The sequence below is a fragment of the Adelges cooleyi genome, unplaced genomic scaffold (assembly GCF_023614345.1).
Source record: "Adelges cooleyi isolate 19-005CV unplaced genomic scaffold, UGA_ACOO_1.1 ACOO_flye_CR_arks_rails_tigmint_CR_PRNA_40, whole genome shotgun sequence".
NCBI lineage: Eukaryota > Metazoa > Arthropoda > Insecta > Hemiptera > Adelgidae > Adelges > Adelges cooleyi.
In genome coordinates, this window is record NW_026096079.1 from 778826 (window position 1) to 800674 (window position 21849).

Here is a 21849-nt window from a genome sequence, read left to right on the forward strand (position 1 = left end):
GGTCGTCTAAATGACCAATAAATTGACTTGCAATTAATTATTCACTTATTATCAAATTAGTATTTGAGTAAAAATGTCAACTGTCTTTTGTTAAAAATTACAATTTTAGTCATAGTTTTTTTAAAATCAACCTAACCCATCTGCTTGGAAACAAAATATAATTTTTATTGGTAGGTAATTTATACGTTATATTGCATAAGCTTGTGTTTAAAGTCATAATTATTCTCTTTCAGAAAAACGTAGGTTATCAATTCGACCTGTGTCTTATATCTGTTTAAGCATAAAATTTTACCACAACCGCAATTATCAAAAGTTTCACTGGCAATCTTAAACCTTAGGGAAAAGCTTAAAATATAGTAAAATATATTAACTACAACGTTGACGGGTCGTGCCGTCGGTGGAAATGTAGGTAAATATATTCAACACGGAAAAAAATAAGAAAAATAAATAAGAAGGTATTATTATCGAGACGCATATTTTTTTTTACAACAATAAAACTATGTGTAAAAAAAAAATGCAAATTTAGAATATAATATACTTACAGTATAATAATATGAAGTAAGAACCTAACCTTGACGTGTCAACTCGAATGATTTGAAGGTGCAACTTGTAACTTGTTCATGTATTATTATTTTTGTTGTCAAGTAACTAACTGTAAGTTTCTCCAGTGTTTACACGGGTGATAATGAAAACAAAAAACACTTGAAATTTTTAAAAAATCATTATTGTAATAATAATAATGAGAAGTATTATAACTTTAGCTGCGATTTGGAGCCACGGAAGGTATTTTTTTTTTTAAAAACCCTTACCTAACCTCTTAAATTAATTGCAACTTTGTAGTTTTTCTTTTTGGATTGAACACTTTAGTTATTTTACAATATTAGAATATACTAAAATATTAGATAGTTTTATACGGATGTTTTCAAAAAAAGAAAAACTAAAAATGCATATTTACTTTCTCAGAAAGAGAGAAATGTTATATTTTTTTATTAGCAGGTTTTCGTTCATTGTTTTTTTTTTCTATGTGTTACATTATATTCATATATCGATTATTATGTATACTATATTATAATATATTGGCAAGTATAATAAATTCAAATGTTTTAACAACACCACCAAAGTGATTATTATTGTTGCCACAGTCTCGCACAGTTTTATTAATCTCATAATGCTATTATATGTTATAATAAACTATATAAGCGTTTAGATGATTTACTACCGGGTAAGGGCGTGGACACGGTTTGACACAAAGTTCGTTTAACCTAAAATATACTACACACTGTTGACAAGGCTGTTGTCCTTGATGGGTAAAAGGGTGAAGAGCGACGTGTAAGACCCGTTGTTGTCTTACAAGTCACACCCCAAAAGGGGGGGGGGTTGAAGGGTGTGCGAACCGTTTAAATGAGTCGGCACGAACAAATGGGATTTACGACGCCGCACGTCTTCGGAACACAAGACATTATTATGTTTATACAAATCCTGTACATAAATATACAAACAGATATATATATATATATATATATATACATTCTATTAAGTAACTGTGCTCGGTGGTATGCGGTAGTGACTAGAGTGCTAGAAAAATACAGAATCAGTAGCGTTTACGGGATCGGCGCGATATCATATTGTAATTCCAACTGTTAAGTATTCAGATAGTAAAATATACACTACACTATATGAGTGTGGCTCCACCGTACACACCGGCCACGGTTCATATTCCAAGTACGTCCAGCGATAACGGTAATAATAATAATAATAATAATAATTACTGAAATATATTTTACAATAACGTTACAACAGCTACGATTACAACCGCCGACTAGATTAGTTGTTATAATTTTTTCGATCAGTCCTATCGCGTTACCTTGTCCGAGCACAAACACACCGCGCCGCACATTTGGATTGCCCAATATTTGTTTAAAATTAAATCTACATTTTTTCGCCTCGAAAAATGTCGACCGGTGTAATTTTTCGAAAAGGCGCTAAAGGTGAGAAAATCACGGAAAACCGAATAGAACACCTTTGACGGACCGAATTCGGGCAGAAACTTGAGCGGTCAGTTACAACAATATGCACGTCCAACGACGAAAGAGGTCCGCCGGTAAGTTGAAAATCTTAATTAGTTAATTAGTTAATGAAATTTACTACAAATATTACTCGGACACAAACAATTTCATGGCTGTCTAAAATCAGATCAAGATCATCTGAACACGGTTACTTGGAAGTCGGTGCATTTTTCCGTGTCAGCGATTTAAAATGTCTTAACAATCAATCGATAATTGCGTTTTCAAGTAATTTCGAAACGGTACAAAACGATCATTTACATTATCACCGACGTAGTAACTTGACTTGCTGTGGCTGAACAAACAATAGGTATTATCTGTTATATGTTTAAACGAAAAGGAAACCGGACCACAATCCAAAGTCCTTATATGGGTCAGTCGCCTAACGGCAGTTCTCTAAACAATAACATTTTATTTCCATTTAAACACATTTACACATTTAAATGGCCTTAATCCACAAAACGGTTTGATTTCTAACAGAAGCGGCCTAAAATAAATACTACATAATATACTATAATTTATATGTATATAAATTTGAAAATAACACAGTCTTGACCTAGGTATTATAGTTTGATAGAGACACCTAATAAATGTCCTGAAAACAATATTGGTTTTGGTCAGAATATTTAACGCAAATTAACGGTGCCTAATTTATTGAACATGTTTTATAAACTAAAGTAAGGTGGCTGCTTCGAAACTGAAAGCCTAATTATTTTTAACATAACCGTCGACCAAACCATAAAAATTATTTTTTTTTTTTTAAATTAACATTATTACTAGTTCACTTCTGAGTTGTGATTTGTTTGTCTTTTAACATCACAATAACGGTATAATGTATACAATTATACATAACAAGTATTGCAAACGATTAAATATAGTGTGTTTTCCTAAAAAAATCTACATGTATAAAATAAATGATAGCCGAACTAATTTTTCCATATAAATTAGTTGAAATAGAAAATAGGTAACGGTTTGAGCATTGTCGAAAGAATGGAATTTGTAAAATAAAGTAATATTTAATAGTTGATGTTCTAGTAGCATTGATTTTATCTATTCCCTTAATTATCAAAAATGATAGGTCTATACAACAAATTACATTGTTTGTGTCGTGAACTCTCGACAACAGTGCAGAACAATACCGTTTAATATGTATGTACCTATATTAAAAACCACCTTATTTTTGTATCGCACGCCCAATGCATCAGAGGTCTAACGTACAGTCTCGTCTCTGTTGTGCCAACATCTATGCGCTAGATCTTTCAGTATTATCGGCCTGGGTTCGTTATCTGAAATATTGTTATTTTTCTAGCTGTTAGTGTTTAATCGTAATTTTTATCATAATTAACCCGCGAACAACATGGTGACCTCTCTCGGTCGACACCGTTATAACACATTGTGATGATGTTGTGATGAACTGGTAGCGAACATTTTTAGATTTTTTTTTTTTTTTTTAATAATATCAATTTGCTGAAAATGTTCACTGATCGATGACCGACTAGTAACTATATTGTTAAGTTGATTAAAAAATAGGTAATACATTTGAATGGGGGTTAGATTAGCTCGGTGAACATTCTAGGAAAATTTGGTCGCTTAAGTCCTAAATGTCATTTTTAAGATTCTTTCCCACGTTCGGTGGGAGAATATCTGGAAATCATTGAAGAACTAATTGCAATTTTCCACCATCCCAAAAAAATGTAACTCTATGAAAACATAAAATAATAATAATAAAAAAAAATAATAATGCGTTAATTTTCTAGATTAATTTGCACAATGATAAAATAAAAACTATTTTAAGTTTGAACACCGGTTTGCCTTCAATACTTTTTACAATAACAGTCAAGTTGCCTATTGGAAGTCTAGAAATATTGTAAATCATTTCTTATTCATCTAGTTAGTTTTAAATTGAATAAGCAAATGAGCATGGTATAAATGAAAAAAATAAGAAAAAGCGATACACATTTAATGGAATCTCATTTCGAATAAGATAAATGTAATATGCACTTTTACCCTTGTCGGTTTTAAATTAATTCCCCCCCCCCCCATCGACAATACCAATTTCAGTAAACGTAGGTCACATAAGCCTTAAAGCTTGTATCAACGATACATACTATGAAAATACATTGACATAAACAAATATATTACAATATACAGTTGATCCGGTTAAGAGCTCCATTAAGGACCAAAAAAAAAAAAAATATATAAAAGCATCTTACAAAGTTCTATAGGATCATAAATTAGGTACTAAATGTATCATAGAAAAAGTTTTATAATAAGTATTAGACTAGGGAGAAAATATTCTCAAATTTACATAAAATATACAAGAAATAATTTCAATAAATATTTTTTTCTTTTATTATTTATTTTATTTTTGCTAGAAAATGTACTTTATATGAAATTTTTACTTAATAAATTCTATTTGCACAATAATATGTATTGCCTATATAAAAGTGATAATTTTTAGTGGACTTAGAAAGCATTAAAATTGATCTTAAAAATCTTTTCTGGTGAACATTTTAATACTGGAATCGGAAGCTGTTATTGATTTACAAAATGCATATTTGTTTACAAGGTTAACACAATGTTTTTATTGTGTAAATCAATGCAATAAAACCAATATTATAGTAATGAAATAGCATCACTGTGAATAGTCTCGCGATAAAACGACAACGATAAAGAAAAATGATTCGGTGAAATGACAGGAGTAAATTATTTGTTCAACTGTTACTATTAAAACTATTTGTTGTTTACACTGTAAACACACCAATGAGAAGTAGCTAATAAATACCATTAAGGTATACATTGTTTATTTAGTAGTTCATCTGTTTTTGCTTAGCACACGACCATTGGACATCGTTCGTCACGAGCTAGCCTCTATAAGGATACAAATAACGTTTTAATAGACCTTTTTATTTGGTTACATAACGAATCTAAAGTTAATTAAAATGTATTAATTTAACCTCATTGAGTACCTAATAAATGTAATACTATGTACGACAAATATTATTTGGCTAGTTTTGTGAAAGTTAATTGATTATGAATTTCTAAATCAAAATATTCTACTTAAACGCTAAATACTCGGTAGCTTTCAATATTAAGACTAATACTGTAGAGTGTAAAAAATGATATTATAAAAAAAATATTTTAAGACCCAATAAGAGTCGTATCCTTAATCCTTGTAAATGCTTAGCAAGGACAATTTTTAATAATACTTAAGTAACTTTTAAAAGTAATTATCAAGTTTAAAATGAGCAGCAAATTATTCGTATTTTAAAAAGTTTTATACGATGCCAGAGCTCTGGAAAAAAATTAAAAAAAGATAAACATTTGAATATTATAAAATAACATAAACTTAAGTAGTTTGTCCAAAAATAAAACCTACAAATTGCAATTGTTTTAAGTGAGGATAAGTGTATTAACCATAATCCACCCTATCGCTGTACGGTGTCGTGTATACACTTAAGCAAGTTATAGTAAACAACTCTTTTTACGACCAAGCAATAGGTCGGCTCCATTCGTTCCCGTCAAACGCATCGTTTTCCCACGAATTAGTTTAATTAGTTTACATTAGTGTCATCATTAAGCCGTTTTGACGGTTTTGTGTACATCCAACATTGGTGTCCTCATACGGACATGCATTTTCCCAAGGTTATGTTATCTTATTCTCACAGCAAAAATATATTTTTATTTATAAAAATTGTATTATTCTAACTACTAAAATAGTTACATGTGCCTAGCTGTGTTCTTCCTACACAATAACTTTTGATTTAACAAAATGTATTGTTGGGGTATACTTCTGTTATCCTAAAACTACCAAGTCTGCAATTTATGGACTCAAAAAGCAATATTTAATTAAATTTAGTAGTTATAGGTGGCCCCAATGGTATTTTGATTTAAAAATATACAAAAAAAGTACCCAAATGGCTGTCTAAAAAAAAAGGAATTATTTTCTCTAAATTTAATTGCCTTGGACTAGATCAAAATGATTGGATATTGACTAGGATGTAACTTACTCATTGAAACTATATAAAGAGTTATTCTGTTTTTAAAAGAAAACTAAATATTTTAGGTTATCTACCCATATTGTAACGATGGTAAAATAAAGCAGTTACGACAACAGGAATCATTCAAAGTAGTCAATCCGCTCATTTTTTAAATCTTGATAACAAAAAAGGACCATTATTAAATATCTAAATAAATTTCAATCAATTTAATGTCTTAGTACAAGCAGTTGACGATATTAGTGAGCTACATTCTCGAAAGCTGAGAAAAAAGATTATAGTGAACCAAAGTCGCCAATATTAAGGCGCATAGTGTAGGCAACACATGTGACAGTTTCGAAGAATATACCCAGCAATAAACTATACGACTCACTGGCATTTTTCCTGTGTTTATTTATGGGTTGTTCTATGACCTCTGTTGTGCACTGGCAAACACCTTTAAACATATACGTACCAGAATTTTTAGTAACATTTTTTCACACTGTAAGAAATTTAATTACTCAATTTTAAACCTAAGAATATTTTCTATTTGTTAATAATAAAGTATTAAAAATAGGTGTTATAATTTACTCACCTTTCAAGTATTTTATTGCATTTAGCAGTTATAGTTTTATTTGACATATGAAGATAATATAGTAGTTTATAAGAATGTCTTGGTAGTGATTTCCCTGCATAGTTAAAATGCTTATATTACTACCAATCTTTATAGAGCTTTGATAATTTCAGTAAATTATGAGTATTTCTCTACAATGTGACGTTAATAACTGGCAACTTAAACTTTCAATAAAAATAAGTTTAAAATTTAAATTGATGTATAATAAAAATAAAGTCAAAACATTTTAAATTTAAATCATATGTATATTTAATCACTACGTTTTACATGCACTGTATAATTAATAATATCTTTTTAGAAAGAAAAAAAATTAGAAAAATGCATTATTGAATTATAATCACTTATAGTTATTATAACCCTTATAAAAAAAGGAGATAAAATTTGTTTTGATTTCATTAAAAAATATCCAGATAAAAAACTATACACACACCAGGGGTCTTGAACTCAATCTAATACAAAGTTTTTTCCTGTTTGTGCTACAACACTTATAACACGTATAGTCATAGTTGAATTGTTCACATTGTATTGGAATGTGATTTTACTAGAAAATTAATAATTATTAGACTGTGGGAGATTATCAAGCGGGCTTCACAATCAGACGAAATTAGTAGTAGGACAAATTAGATTCGAGAAGGTGGAAACTTTTAATTATCTCGGAGTGGGACTAGATGCAATCAACGGGGAAAGTTTAATAGGAATAGAGTATCCAGAAGAGGTGGCAAAAGACAGGGAACTGCGGGAAGGGTGTTCATAATATGATCAAGCTGTTGTAATTTTAATGGTATTAGTATATTATTTTTTTTCATTAACATTTATAGCTTCCTACGGTGATGACGCACAGGTTGGATCTTGCGTCGAGATGAAACCTTGTGGAACGGAAGCGGCCTGCAACCAGCTGCAAAATAACACTTATATTTGCATATGTCCACAAGACGGGAGCAAACCCACCAAAGACTTGAAATGTCCCAAGCGATACACAGGTAAGTTTCTGACGAACGCTGTTGTAGTGCTATTCATATTATTGTTATAATATTATGTACAACCCGAAAGTTTTTTTTTTTAATTTCCAGTCCCGTTGTCACCTAAAACAATACCGAATTTGAGCATAAATAAAAACGAACCCAGAAAGTACCATTCTGGATTGACGATATTGTCGCCACACAATACAAATCGATCAACTCCATCGACGCCGTTGAACGAAACCACGTCGTTTTTCCCAGTAAGTAGAACTGATAAGCTTTAGCTGAGAAGACAATATTGATTTTACAATGATTTGTTGTACTATCTTATAACGTTGACAAACAAAAAAAAATATCATAAACCTTTCTCCTGGAAAAGACGGAAACTTTTTCTTTATTTTATTTTTTTTTTTATGAAGTTTTAAAACTAAAGGTCTGAGGATTAGATTAAATGTAGTTCTAGAGTGAGACTATAAAATAAAATAATTTTTTAAAAATCAAAATTAGTCAAAAGGTGTCTGAAAAATACAACCTTCTATAATGCTTTTATTGGTTTTTGAAAGGTTTATTTGAAAGTAATTTTACTACTTTCAGTGGTAATAATTTCTGAAAATCTGAGGCTTACCTGATCCCAATATACTTTATACCTATGCCATAAATCAAAATAACTTAATTTAAGTTTGAAAAAAACACCCGATTACCATGTAAAACGCTGGCAAAGTCGGCATTTGGACTTTCTTGATTTATGGACGGTTAATATTTTTAATTAAAAATATGTTTCAAATTTTTATTTATTTATTTATGATTAACCACTGTAGAGCTCTGTAGTGAATAAACAATATCAGATAAAGTTCTGTAACTATTCACTGCACTCGACACGCCAAGGTGATTCTAATAAGACCCTAAACAAAATCAGTTTCGGAGATTTACAATTGAAATTTTTTTCAATGAGCCTAGAATCAACTTTTTATCTCTTATAGTTTAAGTGAAATTTGAAAATTAAGCGTTATAACCTAACCTAACCTAACCGAATTGGTATGAATTCTATTTAACTGTGTTTAAGCTAAGACAAATATCAATTTTTTTAATTTTAATGGTAGAATATTGTTTTTTTCCCTATTCACAACAAGGTTTTAGAGTTACAGTGTCTCGATTTTTTTTAATTTTAACTATCACACTTACTTGAACTTACTAATCACTACCGTTGTTACAGATGAAGCCGTTGTACTTGGACGTGCTGGGCTTCTTAATGACCATAAATCCAATTATTTTGTTAGCAGCCGCGGTGGCGACCGTTACAGCAATTGTCATTTTGTTGGTCATGTGTTGGAGCTGGACTACGAAACGGACTTGTTGCCAAAAGAAGACATTAAACAACAAGGTGAATATTAAAAACAATACACGTAAAATTGATTTGTGATAGCGCATATATAAGTGTTATAACAGCTTTAGTGTACTACATGTCTGGGACGGGTGTGTAACTGTTGACAGTATAATTTGTGTGCACAGACGCCGGTGGTCCCATTGATAAAAGGAATGATACAAGACGACTGTTACACTATGAATCCACAGTACGGGTCACAATCAGCGGATGACAGCATGTTAAGGGATACCATTTTGATACCGTACCTGAGTAAAGACTGCATATCGTCCATGGAGGAAATAGGCCAGGGCTATTTTGGCAATGTCTACAAAGGTACGTTGGACAGTTTAAAATGATTATATCATCTAAATTTTATTTAATTCTATAAATGATTTATAAATTATAAACATACGTGGTATAATATAAATTATACTATTAATCATATTTTATAGTATTTGAAATACTAAATACCTTATGAAATTAAAAAAAAAAAGATTTGCATGCCAACAATAATATTAGATAATTATTTGTACTTAACATAATGATGTACCTATTAATCATTTCTATTAACTTTATCTTTCTTTTTTGACTAGTGAACTAAATATACGGGAATAGTGTTATCTTTGATCGTTAGCAGAAGTAAACTTTTATATGAAAATCAAAAATAATTGAAAATTGACATTCTCTCTCTTTATTTATGAAAATTAAATAAATCATATTATTATAATATATTATACAGGGTGTTCCAGCATGAAAGGTAAGTAATAGGTGATTGGACATCTGGGCACAGGCCCCCCGTTTTTATTTTTTCGATAAGTAAAAAATTGAAGGTTTCGACAATTAAGTAAAAAAACTAATGACCTAAAATAACAAAAAAATTATTCCATGTTATTTAGTGCAAAAAGCTAACCTTAAAAGAGGGGTCACATCATATTCAGTCTTTTTCAGCCCCTAACTCTTCTCTTGTCATTTATATCTAGTCTCTCATAATTTATCTCTTACCAATTATCTCTTTTTTTTTTATGTTTTATCAATTATGTCTCAGCATTTATCTTTTATCACTTATCATTTATTTCTGGTCTCTAATCATTTTTCTCTTATCATTTTTTGAGTTAGGGGCCAAAAAGGACTGAAAATGATGTGACCCCTCTTTTAAGGTGAGCTTTTTGCACTAAATAACAGGAAATAATTTTTTTTTTTAAAGTTATTATTTTTTTACTTAACTGTCGAAATCTTCAATTTTTTACTTATCGAAAAAATGAAAATGGGGGGCTTATTTAGGGGTTCCCCAGATTTCCAATCACCTATTACTTACCTTTCATTCTGGAACACACTGTATAACACTATAATATAGTATTAAAAAACACAAATACCTATAATATATTTTGTAATTATCAAAATTTGATATTGACACTCTAATATGTCTGTACGATTTGGTAGTTGCAAAATTCAACTAAAAGAGAGCGCCACGACGCTGTCTATTTTACTATGAGTAGAATGGTTTCATATTTAACATATTATAAATACATACTTGACAAGTAATTGAAAAATGTTGACTAGAAAATAGGTATTATTTTAAGCGAATTTTATAAAGTATGTCTTAAAGAGCTAATATATTGCTCACCCATATTACCCCATTTAATATTAATTATATAACCCAGACTATTTTAGCGGTTTAAACTAGGTCATTGGGTTACATACTATTATTCGTTTTAAGTTTTTACTAAATATTTTTGTGTGGACTACAGGTACGTTAAGGCATACGGATGGCAAAGAGGAGACCGTGGCGATAAAAGTATTGAAGGATCATGCTAACTCGGAAGCCAAGGAAGACTTCATGCGGGAAGTAGAGATTATGACGTATTTCAGACACCAAAACATTCTTACTTTAATCGGAGTTTGTCCTCAAGGTAATACAATTGTCTGGTCATTTCTCATTGTTAATCAAAAATTATGTTGATGACCTAACCTAGTCATGTCCAAAATATATCAGTTTAATTTAATGTTTGTAGAATTCCTCAAACAAATCAAAACAGTACTTTGAATTTGATTAATAATTTTCAAAATTGTTTTTAATTTAGTTACACTTACCTTTATGTTTTAGAAGACAAATTCTCTCCCTGGATGGTGTTCGAGTACATGGCATACGGTGACTTGACAGAAGTATTGCGTAACAGCAGCGAACAGTTCACTAGTTACTCCTCGAACCTGCCCATCTTAGACAAGGTAAGCGCAACAGTGCTCAGGGTGGATACATGTAAAGTTTTAGTAAACACAATGGTGTTTATTAGAGCTTTTTTCACTGTAGTTTGTCTCAAGTACAGACATATGTAACAATAGGTAGATTTTTAGTAAATTATTTTAATTTTGAACATAAAAGAAAATACTTCGGTATAAACTTATGGACAATAAACTACTTAAAATTGTTTTTTCTTTTTTATATACAAAACCAAAGAGGGGGAAATGTTGGCCCAGTGCTTCCTAAGCCACTGTATTGGTTCAAAGTGTGCTCAGTTTTCCCCCAAGAAGAGTTACAATAAGTGACACCCTTGGGTTGAAATAATATTTCATATATTTATATTTTTTAATTAAGATAAATACAACTGTATGTGTTTCAGGACGCATTGTTAATAATATCGTTGCAAATAGCAGCTGGTATGAAGTATTTAGCCAGCCAGAGATTTGTGCATAGAGATTTAGCTTGCAGGAATTGCCTGGTCGGGAATAACCTGACCGTGAAAATTGCTGATTTCGGAATGAGCAGAGATATATACACCTGCGACTATTATAAAGTAAGTACTATTTGTGTAACGCCGGTTCAGTCGAAAAGAGCACACGTTATTTCTTAGCCTAAAAGAGCACACTCGGTGGTCGTCTGCAAATTATTATCTGTTCATTAAAACCGTACATAATAAGCGTATTTATTAATTTGATTTCTAACACCCGCAGGGGCAGAGAGGAAGAAACCTAACCTAACCGGTTTTCTGATAATATTTCAACTATTCGTCCCTAATATAATCGCATAACACAATCGTCAGTGCTGCGAATTGATCAGATCTTAAAAATAGTAATAAATCCAAATGTAACCAAATAACCTATGTCTTTATTTTTATAATTCTCTCAAACTTGATTACCTTGAACTTGGCTTTTTATTACTTGTTTTAAATGTTTAGCTAAAAAAGTTTCAAAAATTACAATAATAATTGCTAACATTAATATAAAATGACATTATAGTGTTGATGTCATCAGTGCACAAATGTCATAAGTGCACATTACAGTTATGCTTGGACATGACAGGAGAATTAGACAGGAGGAAGGGTGGACATCAAGCCATTCAAGCTATGTTCTTTCAAATTGTTATTATTGACTCATTTACTTATTATACTAATCGTATTGTATAGACTGTAAATATTAAAAAATTAAAAAGTTAAATTTTGAACAATACTTTTTTCTGCTTCGAGAACGGGACCATCTAAAGCTAAAGAGATTGCACACCAAATATTTCTTATTTAAAAAAGCAAAAAAATTTCACTTGGTCATTTATTTATAATTTTAGTATATCATCATTAAATCAGGTAGGTTATGAACTTCTAAAGATCTTCTGTATATATGCTCTTTTAGGCTTCTTTTTTATGCTCTTTCGGTGGCTTTACCACCCATTCGTGCTTATTTGGGGCGTTAATTTGGTCAAAAGTTCACTCAGATAACGCCAAATGTGAAAAAGATTAAATTTCGATTCTTCTCACACCAACACTTTTTTTTTTATAGGTCGGAGGTTCAAGATTGCTTCCAGTGAGATGGATGTCCCCAGAAAGCGTCATTTATGGCAAATTTACATTGGAATCAGACGTGTGGTCGTTTGGCATTGTACTATGGGAAATATATTCATTAGGAAAACAGCCTTACTACGGATATTCCAACGATGAAGTACGAAGTGACAATATGATAATCATTATATATTTTATTAACGCAGAATACAAATATTTATTAGCTATAAGTAACATAAATTATTATTTATATCTTATTGAAATGTTTGTAAATCATAACCATAACGCCCTCTAGCTGTAGCCTGTACCTCCTCCTAAATAAAAATGTATATGCCTCTAAGATTAAAGTTAACCTAAATTAAGCATTCAATGATACATACGCAGACCAGGTAGCAGATATTATAAAGATTGGAGTAGATAACAAATCTTTAAATTAAAATGCGCGGAGAATTGAGAATTCATATTAGGTATTTGCATTTTCAATTTCGCAATTTGCATTTAGAAACTTTCTTTTGTATTTTTGAATATTTTTGAATCACGATGAAACTTTGTTCCAATTTTTTACATTATGGGTTTGATAATCCAAAGTTTTGGTTAACCGATTATATTCTATGAGAAGACTACTACTAAGGCGCCTATAAAAATTGATATCGTGGGAATGAAGGTTGATCGGAACTCAAACGTCAAGACGGAGATTAAAACCTACAACAAAAAACTATGCTCAGAAAACATTCTTCTTTCTTAATTAACTAAGAAAAAAAATATTATTATCATGAAATAAAAAAAACGTAATAAACAAATTTAAAAAACAATAAAAGCTAAGTTTAGATAAGGAAAAAAAAAGAATAAAATTACCTTATTATTAGCGAATCAGTACACTGGTTTAAACTCTGATTAGTTAAAAATTGATCTTAATAGGATGATTATATAGTCAATTTTCAATAGATTGCCCACAATCTAACGGATTAAACGAACGATTAAATCAACCTCTCGTCAGAAGGGTCAGATGTAAATTAAATGGAGACAGGAAACAAGCTTGATCAACGATATCTGAGGAATGTGTGGCAGAATACTGTCAAACAGTTCATAGCTCGACTAAGTTTGAACCGGCATATTTGCTGTTCGGAAACAAGTCGGTTATGAGTCCAATAGACACTTCAACAAGGGTAATATTGAAGAGGATAGAAAAGAGGAATTGAAGAAGATTTGATATAAATAGGATAGTGCATGAATGTAAAGATGGAGATAAAGTTTCTGTGGAAAATCAGAAGGAAAACTGATAAAGTAAGAATTGGACCATTTACCATCCTAAGGAAGATTTCGGCTTTATTTTATAAAGTGGCTTGTGGAAAGAAGAGGATAATATAATTGTCTTTTTGCGCTTCTGTTTAAGAGACCTCAGGGGGAAGGTGTAAATCATATTAGTCAGATGTATTTTCAATATCATATAAAATATTTCTATTATTTATGTGTTATTGTTCTGTCTTGCAGGTTTTAAAGTTAATACACGACGGTGTGTTGCTGGAGATCCCGCTGAACTGCCCGCCTGTTATTTGTGTACTGATGAACGGCTGCTGGAAGAGCGACCCCAAGGAACGGTTGAGGTTCTCTGATATATACGAGCGGTTAAAGAACGTGACCAAACGACCCGAGTTGGATAGTCCATTGCCCCGACCACCCGCCTTGCCAGCCATCGTCAATCACCTGAATCTCCGGCAGTATTCATCAGAAGAGCTGTTGGACGTGGACAACTATTTACAACCCGACGACCTGGACGACACCAGAGAATATATATTACCCCTGCCTTATTGAGTTAACGGCACGATTCAGTTCCTCTATAGTAATTTTTGATAGTTTTTTGTAAATTAGCAATATTACTTGAATAACAATTTTATTTTGCTAAGTCCTTACTCATCGTGTATCTCGTATCTGACTTTTCATGAAACATTATTTTATCCACCTTTGCGTGTCCATGTCACTTGTTGTTTTTTAATTTTATTACCTATATATTTGGTAAAAATCTACGTACAATTATTTTTTAGTTTGTAATTAAAAACAATTTATTTTTAAGTACACAATATTATAGTTTTAAATTGTAAAACGTTTTTAGAAAATATTTGGTTCTATTTTGTTTCATATACATCCAGTGATGAGTAGCATACACAATATTAATGCAGATGATATTTTAGTTAAACCATCTTAAAATATTTAAGATTAAAACTAGCTACAATAGACATTTTTTATCAGTTTTTTTATTTTCTACAAAGTTTTTTTGAAAGGTAGGTATAATCGTATTTAAAGGATTTATATTCAACATAGTAGTCATGCTATCATTTTCCATTTGATAACAAGTTGAAATCCATATTAAAGGTATTAAAAATCCATAGATTCATTTTTAGGCATTAAGTATTGTAACAAAATCTGATTAACACTTGCGCCCTTTTTAAGAAAAAGTAAAAATCATATTTTCTTGGTTTTGACCGTCGTAAAACAGTTCAATCAAATATGATGAAAATATTTTTTACTATTAAATATTTGTAGTATTTTAATATACAACATAATAATACGCACACAAATTAGCTTCATTAATAATAATTTTAAAATGTATTTTCACTAATGCCAGAGGAAAAAAAATAATTTTGAATTATTTTTTCGATTGAATACATGAAAAAATAGTGTTATATAACAAGTTATTTATTTAATTAAAAATAATTACATTTAGCTATTGAATCGTTTAATCATGATATTACTATTTTAACAATATATTCCGTGACAAAAAAAATAAAAATAATAATTATAAATTAGTTTTTGAATACTATAAATCAAACGCAACGCTTTAAATATTATAATTAATAGATAAACTAAAAATATTTTATCAATTATACTTAATTAAAAAAAATCAAACATTTCAATCTTTCAAATATTTATTTTTTGGAATATTCAACTTTTTTTGCATGTATCTGGAACAATAAGTACTTCGCAACGTTTATGTCATTATCTAAAAAGCAAAATAAAAATTGTTTAATTGAGGACCAGCAATCGTTATTAACGCGTTAATGTATCAACTTGTGAATTTACAATTAAAATGTAACGTTGGAATTTGCGGATTTTTAGCCATAAATTCTCTCACGAACTTTTTCGCTTCGTTTTCAGATAGCATACCGTCTTTGTCCTGGTCACGTTCTATGAATGCAGATATCATTGACCTGATCTCTTTTGTACTTAACACTATCTCGTCCTGAAATGTCGTCAAACCAAAATAAAGTACACTGTATCGAATAATTGAAAAACAGGAAGTAATGCAAGAGACAGCAAACGACATTTTAAATTGACAAAAAGTAAATTGTATATTACGTTTTCGTTATCTGTCCTGAAACGTTCTGCCGTAACAATCATCAACTCCATCAACACTTTAGCAAAGGGTCCTGTTCAAGTTTCAATATCATAATATATTGTATACAAAATTAGAACGTACCTGTCTAACGTGAATATATTTTTATGTTTATCTTACGGTCAGATTTAAACAGCATTGACTGTTCGAGCGGCTCAATAGCCATATGGAACTTGTTCAAGACGTTTTGAATTTTCAAAGGATCGATACGACCGGTTTTAACATCGTGAAATCTATACAACATAATGAACTCTTCTATCTGTGCTTCGTTTAGACCATTGCCCTATAATATAAGCTAGCCGTACACAAATGTCAACTCATTCTTTAAATTTTAAGTATTTGTACAGTTTTTAACGATTTGTTAAGTACTATTTTATAATGATTCTTTAAATTTTGCTTTTGAAAAAACATGAATTTTGCATTCATTAGTTTTATCCAGAAACATATTTATGGCCAATTTTCAAAAATTACAAATAATAGCATCTTTTTGAAAATCCTCATTTTAAAATATCTATTCGGGTATTCTAATTATAAATGTATGGTATCTATATAATGTCTCAAGAGATACTGTTTTTTTTCCTTGCACAGTTATTTACTTACTTCCGGTAGAATTTCTAACATGATTGACAAGAATGCCGCTGAGTGGACTTTACCTAAAATAAAAAAATGAAGACTGTTAACTTGAAGTAAACCACTTCCTCGACCTAAATTTAATACAACCTCTTTTTCCTTCTGCTAAATGTTCGACCATTGCCTTCTCTCCTTCTGTAAGGTGTAACTGGTTAAATAAAACTGATAGTTGTCCTTCTGTAAGGTATCTATTTTGCCCGTTAAGTTGGAGGTGTTCATTGAACTTATTGAGGTAAAACTCTACTTCAATAGTCGTCAGCATTGGAACCTAAGTACAATATTAAACATACACGAATATTTTGCAATAATTTATTTACAATTTATTGATATTTGTTAATAGTTGATATGTTTTAGGTTAAATTAGTATTATAAAACTTGTTATTTTAAATAAAATACCCCGAAGCTGTCAAGTTCTTTCTTATCTGTATACGCTAACTCCAAAAATGCTTTCTTAATAGCCAAATTATAGTAGCCCTCTATATAAAATAAATAGTATGCAATTAGTTATTAATAACAAATACAATAGGTGTCAACAAAGCTTGACAAGTTTGAGATTTTTATATACATTAAATTCAATGATTTATGCTTAACAAATGTAACTATTTAGACCGATTAAGTAGTTACTTAATCGAGTACTATGTATGTTAAATTTCTAACTTGACTTGATTATTTTTTTTTAAAGTAACCCTATCTCTTAAACTTTATTTCATCATTAATTTACAACCAAATTAATGGTAAATAATATCTATTGGTTTGATAGTATATGATTAGCCAAGCCTAAACCTATTAAGACAATAACGCAATGTTAATTGTCTATAGATTAAAACAATGAAACAGCTATTTAAATAATATGTTACAATGTTCGTGTTAAAAAATTCATGCAAGATTTTTAATTCAAAAATCTTGTTTCATACCGTCTGTGATATTCCTAGTAAAGGTACCAGGATTGCTATTGTCGTTCACACGAATACATATTTCTATTTGGTCCTTATTTAGTCCAATGCTCTGAAATAAAATGTAATGACTTAGAGCTTAAATCTTAATACCGGGTGATCCCTTTACCGTAAGACACTCATTTTCTGCGAAAACTATTGAAATTATTAAATTTATTGAATAACTCTCGCAGATAAAACTAAAATTCCAATCCACCCTTCATACCGTACTAAATTTTTAAGTACTTAATAAGTCATTATTTAAATCTGGTTATTATCCAGTCATGATTTTTTGCAAATATTTGTCAAATTAAAATGTCAATCCCATATAATATGTTACCTTTTGAAAACTTAAGGTCGTGAGGTTTTAACGATTAAGTGACCGAGATATATTATAAAAGTTAGCTTGTATAAGTATAAATATATCTACAATTATTTTAGAGAAATAAGTATCTTACCCAAACTGATGAAATGAAATTCACGGCACAAAGAATAACGGCACTCTTAAAATGCATAATAGTTTAAATTCAATCAAGTACGTGTAGAATAGAACGACTATTGGGGTTGAAGTCAAAATAACGAATTAACAGTAACAGAATTAATAAACCTTTGTTATTTGCTGCACACACAATGTATATTTGCTGCTAAGGTATACACGTTAATGAGAATTTGCAAGATATTTACAACGATAATGTATTAGGTTTTATTTTATATTTTGAATTGTCGTTGTATGAAATGCGCTGGTGTAATATATATATATAAAAAGGCAAAGTGTATAAACCACACACGGTTAGTAAAATTTTTTTTTTGCGTCTATTTACCTTAAATTCGCATAACAGTTGTTCAAAAAAAAGAAAAAAATGCGCGCCCCGAACCCATTGTGCTGGCTTTTTACACTCAATATTAGTGCACATAGAAAAAGACAAACCAAACGACTCCTAGCTGACTTTGTCCTTGAACTTGTTTATGCCTTTGTCGATGAAAAATACTTAAATATATATCATATATTTACGTTTATCTTTTAACTTAAAACTTTACCGCGCCAATCCAATCAAGTAATATTTAGGTGCGTCACTTCATGCATTTAGAATTGCACTCCCTGGAGCGGCATTAATTTTGAGAAAATTGCAACGTTCAGATTTTTCCCTTTAGTTACAATTAAAGACCTGCCTTGGTGCCAAATTTCACGTTACTACCTGTACGGGAAGTTGTAACAAAAATGAAAACTTTAAGAACTTTCCCCTTTTTAAAAGGCTTAAAATGAAGAGCTCCATTTTTTACAGAATCCTAAGCTACTCGAGCTGAATTTATGTTTAAAATTTCAAAAGCTTATCCTAAGAGGAAACAGAGATATGCGGGTTAGAAAAACTGGGTGATTTGTACCGGGTTCGTGTAAAGATACACTGGCATTGCTGGAACTTGGCATGGCTCATTGCCGTGCGCTCAGATCATGTCTTAAAACAAGACTGCCACACTCAAAAAATAAAGTTTTGAGGAAATACAACTTAAAGATTGAACGTGCTATCCAAATGGTTACTTTTAATTTTCGAAGCTTTAATTTGAATACATTGCAATTGTTTTTGATACCTAGTTGTTTTATAACAAAATATGTGGTTTTTTTTTGTAGTTATATCATAATATTTGTAAAATCCATCTTATCATCCAAACATTTATATTAAAATATAAAATATATTCCACGAGAGATGGAATGTATTCTGGAAGTCTTAAAATATATATTTTTTCTATACATTTATAAAACTAAATTCGAAATACTGACAAATGCCCTACAATTTTCATTTCTCAAGTTAAAAATTAAATGGACCCAAAATATCTTAATAATCAAAATCGTTTTAACGTTGGAGACTTCAAATAATATAACTAGGTCGGTTCAAAAGAGTATTTTTTGTTTTCGAATAGTTTCTTATTTAGTACGTTGGTATACGACTATAACTGTCAAAGAAGCATAAAAAACAACACATCAAAATACGTTTTTTTCTTATTTCAATAAATAACACAACTTAAAACTTGTTTTCATTGCGTTTCCGTTTAAGAAAGTGAATATACAATTATTCAGTAAAGTAACGATAAAGCCATATAAGATTTTCAAAGGGTTTAAAATATAAATAAAAAAATTATTATTCATGATCAGTATAGAAAGGTACCATAAGATCAATTGTAGGAAAATGGATAAAAATAAAATACATTACAAAAAATAATAATAATAATAATAAACGTTTTCATAATAATTTAAAGCTTTTCATTATTATATAAATAATAATTTTGTATATTATATACGTATTTAAAATAAATGTATTTAACATTTTCTCATTTCTCTTAATTCTGCTTAAACATTGTTTAGTTTTAGAATACCAATTTCCAATAGAATTAATTAAACGCGAATATATTCAACATTAACGTAAAACGATATGTGTTAGTATTAATGTAAATAGCACATCACTGAACGGTTTTTGACTATTAAGATTTAAATATTTTATTAGCACTGCAATTTTTAGGTTGTTTTCTATTATAACTGTAACACAAAATGTACAAACTATCGTTACTTAAACGATTCGTGGTCACTTGGTCAGACTGGTCTTGACATTGATAGGTAAAATGTTTAACGTGTTTGCAGTAGTGGATAATATTAGATAAGAATTTTGTGTAATATTATAGCAGGTATAATTTAGACTACACCTTGGACCGAAAAAATGTTTTACCCCCTTCAAAAAAAGAAACATTGTAAAAGACCGATTAAACCAAGTAAAAAAGCAACTGTACTTCTTTTCTATAGCTAGAGTAAAACACTCGAGTTACAGGTTAGCTTCAGGTCAGAAAAATTGTTATAATAATTCTGTCTAAATTTAAAATAATGCTATTAAAAATGGAACCAGTTAGAGTTGTTATAATTTTTTTTAAAATTACCTTCTTAATTGAAACTTGACCAAGAAGTTGAATAGAACAATCATATAAGTTATTACCTGAACATCTGTGCGGGATATGTAGCGAACATTAACATTATGTTATTATTATTATTGTTATAACATTATTATTAAAATCTAAAATCATAATTGTTGTTATTTATTATGTTAATCTCTATTACCATTAGCGAAGCGTCGTGGGTGGCGATTTAAAACCACTTTTACTTTTTTTTAAATATCAAATATTTTTTTACAAATTCTTAACACAATATTTTTTTAATCGTTTTCTCGAAGACATATGCCCTATTAGTTAAGGAATTATGTACAAGTAATTTTTCGCAAAATCTGCTAAAATCTAAATTTATATTTATTATTACAACAATAATAATTATTTGTTGGTAGCTAGTATATTTTAATAAAAATGTTTTCATAAGATAGGTAAGTAGATATTTTTTATTATCTACCTACATTTTTTTAAAAAATATATATTATAAAAAATGTTATATATTATTATATCATTTCTAAATCTACCCATAATATAAATTTATACCCATGAACAGTAATTAATAATTATTGTCTCTGTGTCGAACTTTGGTCCACGTTTTCATTTACCGTGTTATATCTATTGCCAAAATAGTTAAACAATAAATTATTCGGGTGCGGTCCGGTCTAGACGTCTAGTCAAAAAATGGCAATGGTCCGTCCTATTAATTAAAGTTCATTTAATATGACTTATATTATTACGGTTAACGCCAGGTAAAAATTAAAAACCAATATTAGTCTATTCAAATATTACGTAGTTAATTATGTTGGTTCTAACTTCAGACAGAAATGTCTAAACATAAATATAGGTTAGTATTATATTAATAATATGGTTCTATCAGTGGAAGGCGAATGGATAAAAAAAAGATGGGAAAACATAAACTTAGGAGATATCATTAAAGTGAAAAATAACGAGTTTTGCCCAGCGGACCGGGTAATCATGTGTTCCAGGTAAGACATAGCAAAGCAGGATATCAGTTTGAGACATTATCCCACCGCTGAGTATCTGTCACGTCGACACCGTCAATTTAGATGGTGAAACGACTTTAAAGATTCGCCAAGGTCGTTCAGAGACGGCTCAATACACCGATCTTGAATACCTATCACAAATAAAGGGCACCATTATGTGCGATCAGCCAAATCGATCAATTCATGACTTTAACGGCACTATGC

The 21849-nt window shown here is 30.0% G+C and overlaps 2 protein-coding genes across 3 annotated transcripts; one reads left to right on the plus strand and one right to left on the minus strand.

The window, feature by feature from the left end:
* Positions 1 to 1623: 1623 nt before the first annotated feature.
* LOC126841627 (tyrosine-protein kinase transmembrane receptor Ror-like) lies at positions 1624 to 14956 on the plus strand. 2 transcript variants are annotated; one of them, XM_050578207.1, is made up of 10 exons: positions 1624 to 2101; positions 7493 to 7654; positions 7745 to 7893; positions 8847 to 9014; positions 9125 to 9329; positions 10745 to 10906; positions 11101 to 11222; positions 11615 to 11788; positions 12765 to 12923; positions 14255 to 14956. In XM_050578207.1, the coding sequence occupies exons 1-10, from the start codon at positions 2071 to 2073 to the stop codon at positions 14573 to 14575; spliced, it is 1653 nt and encodes a 550-aa protein (XP_050434164.1). In that variant the 5' UTR covers positions 1624 to 2070; the 3' UTR covers positions 14576 to 14956. The 2 variants fall into 2 exon arrangements, with proteins under 2 accessions (XP_050434164.1, XP_050434165.1); XM_050578208.1 differs by having other exon boundaries at positions 1625 to 2101; positions 9143 to 9329; positions 14255 to 14955.
* A 793-nt stretch (positions 14957 to 15749) lies between these two features.
* Positions 15750 to 18417, minus strand: LOC126841644 (uncharacterized). The gene is made up of 9 exons (XM_050578225.1): positions 18175 to 18417; positions 17699 to 17789; positions 17181 to 17260; positions 16875 to 17052; positions 16755 to 16807; positions 16275 to 16437; positions 16118 to 16188; positions 15894 to 16001; positions 15750 to 15761 (listed from the first exon to the last, which is right to left on the minus strand). The coding sequence occupies exons 1-9, from the start codon at positions 18229 to 18231 to the stop codon at positions 15750 to 15752; spliced, it is 813 nt and encodes a 270-aa protein (XP_050434182.1). The 5' UTR covers positions 18232 to 18417.
* Between the last annotated feature and the right edge of the window lie 3432 nt (positions 18418 to 21849).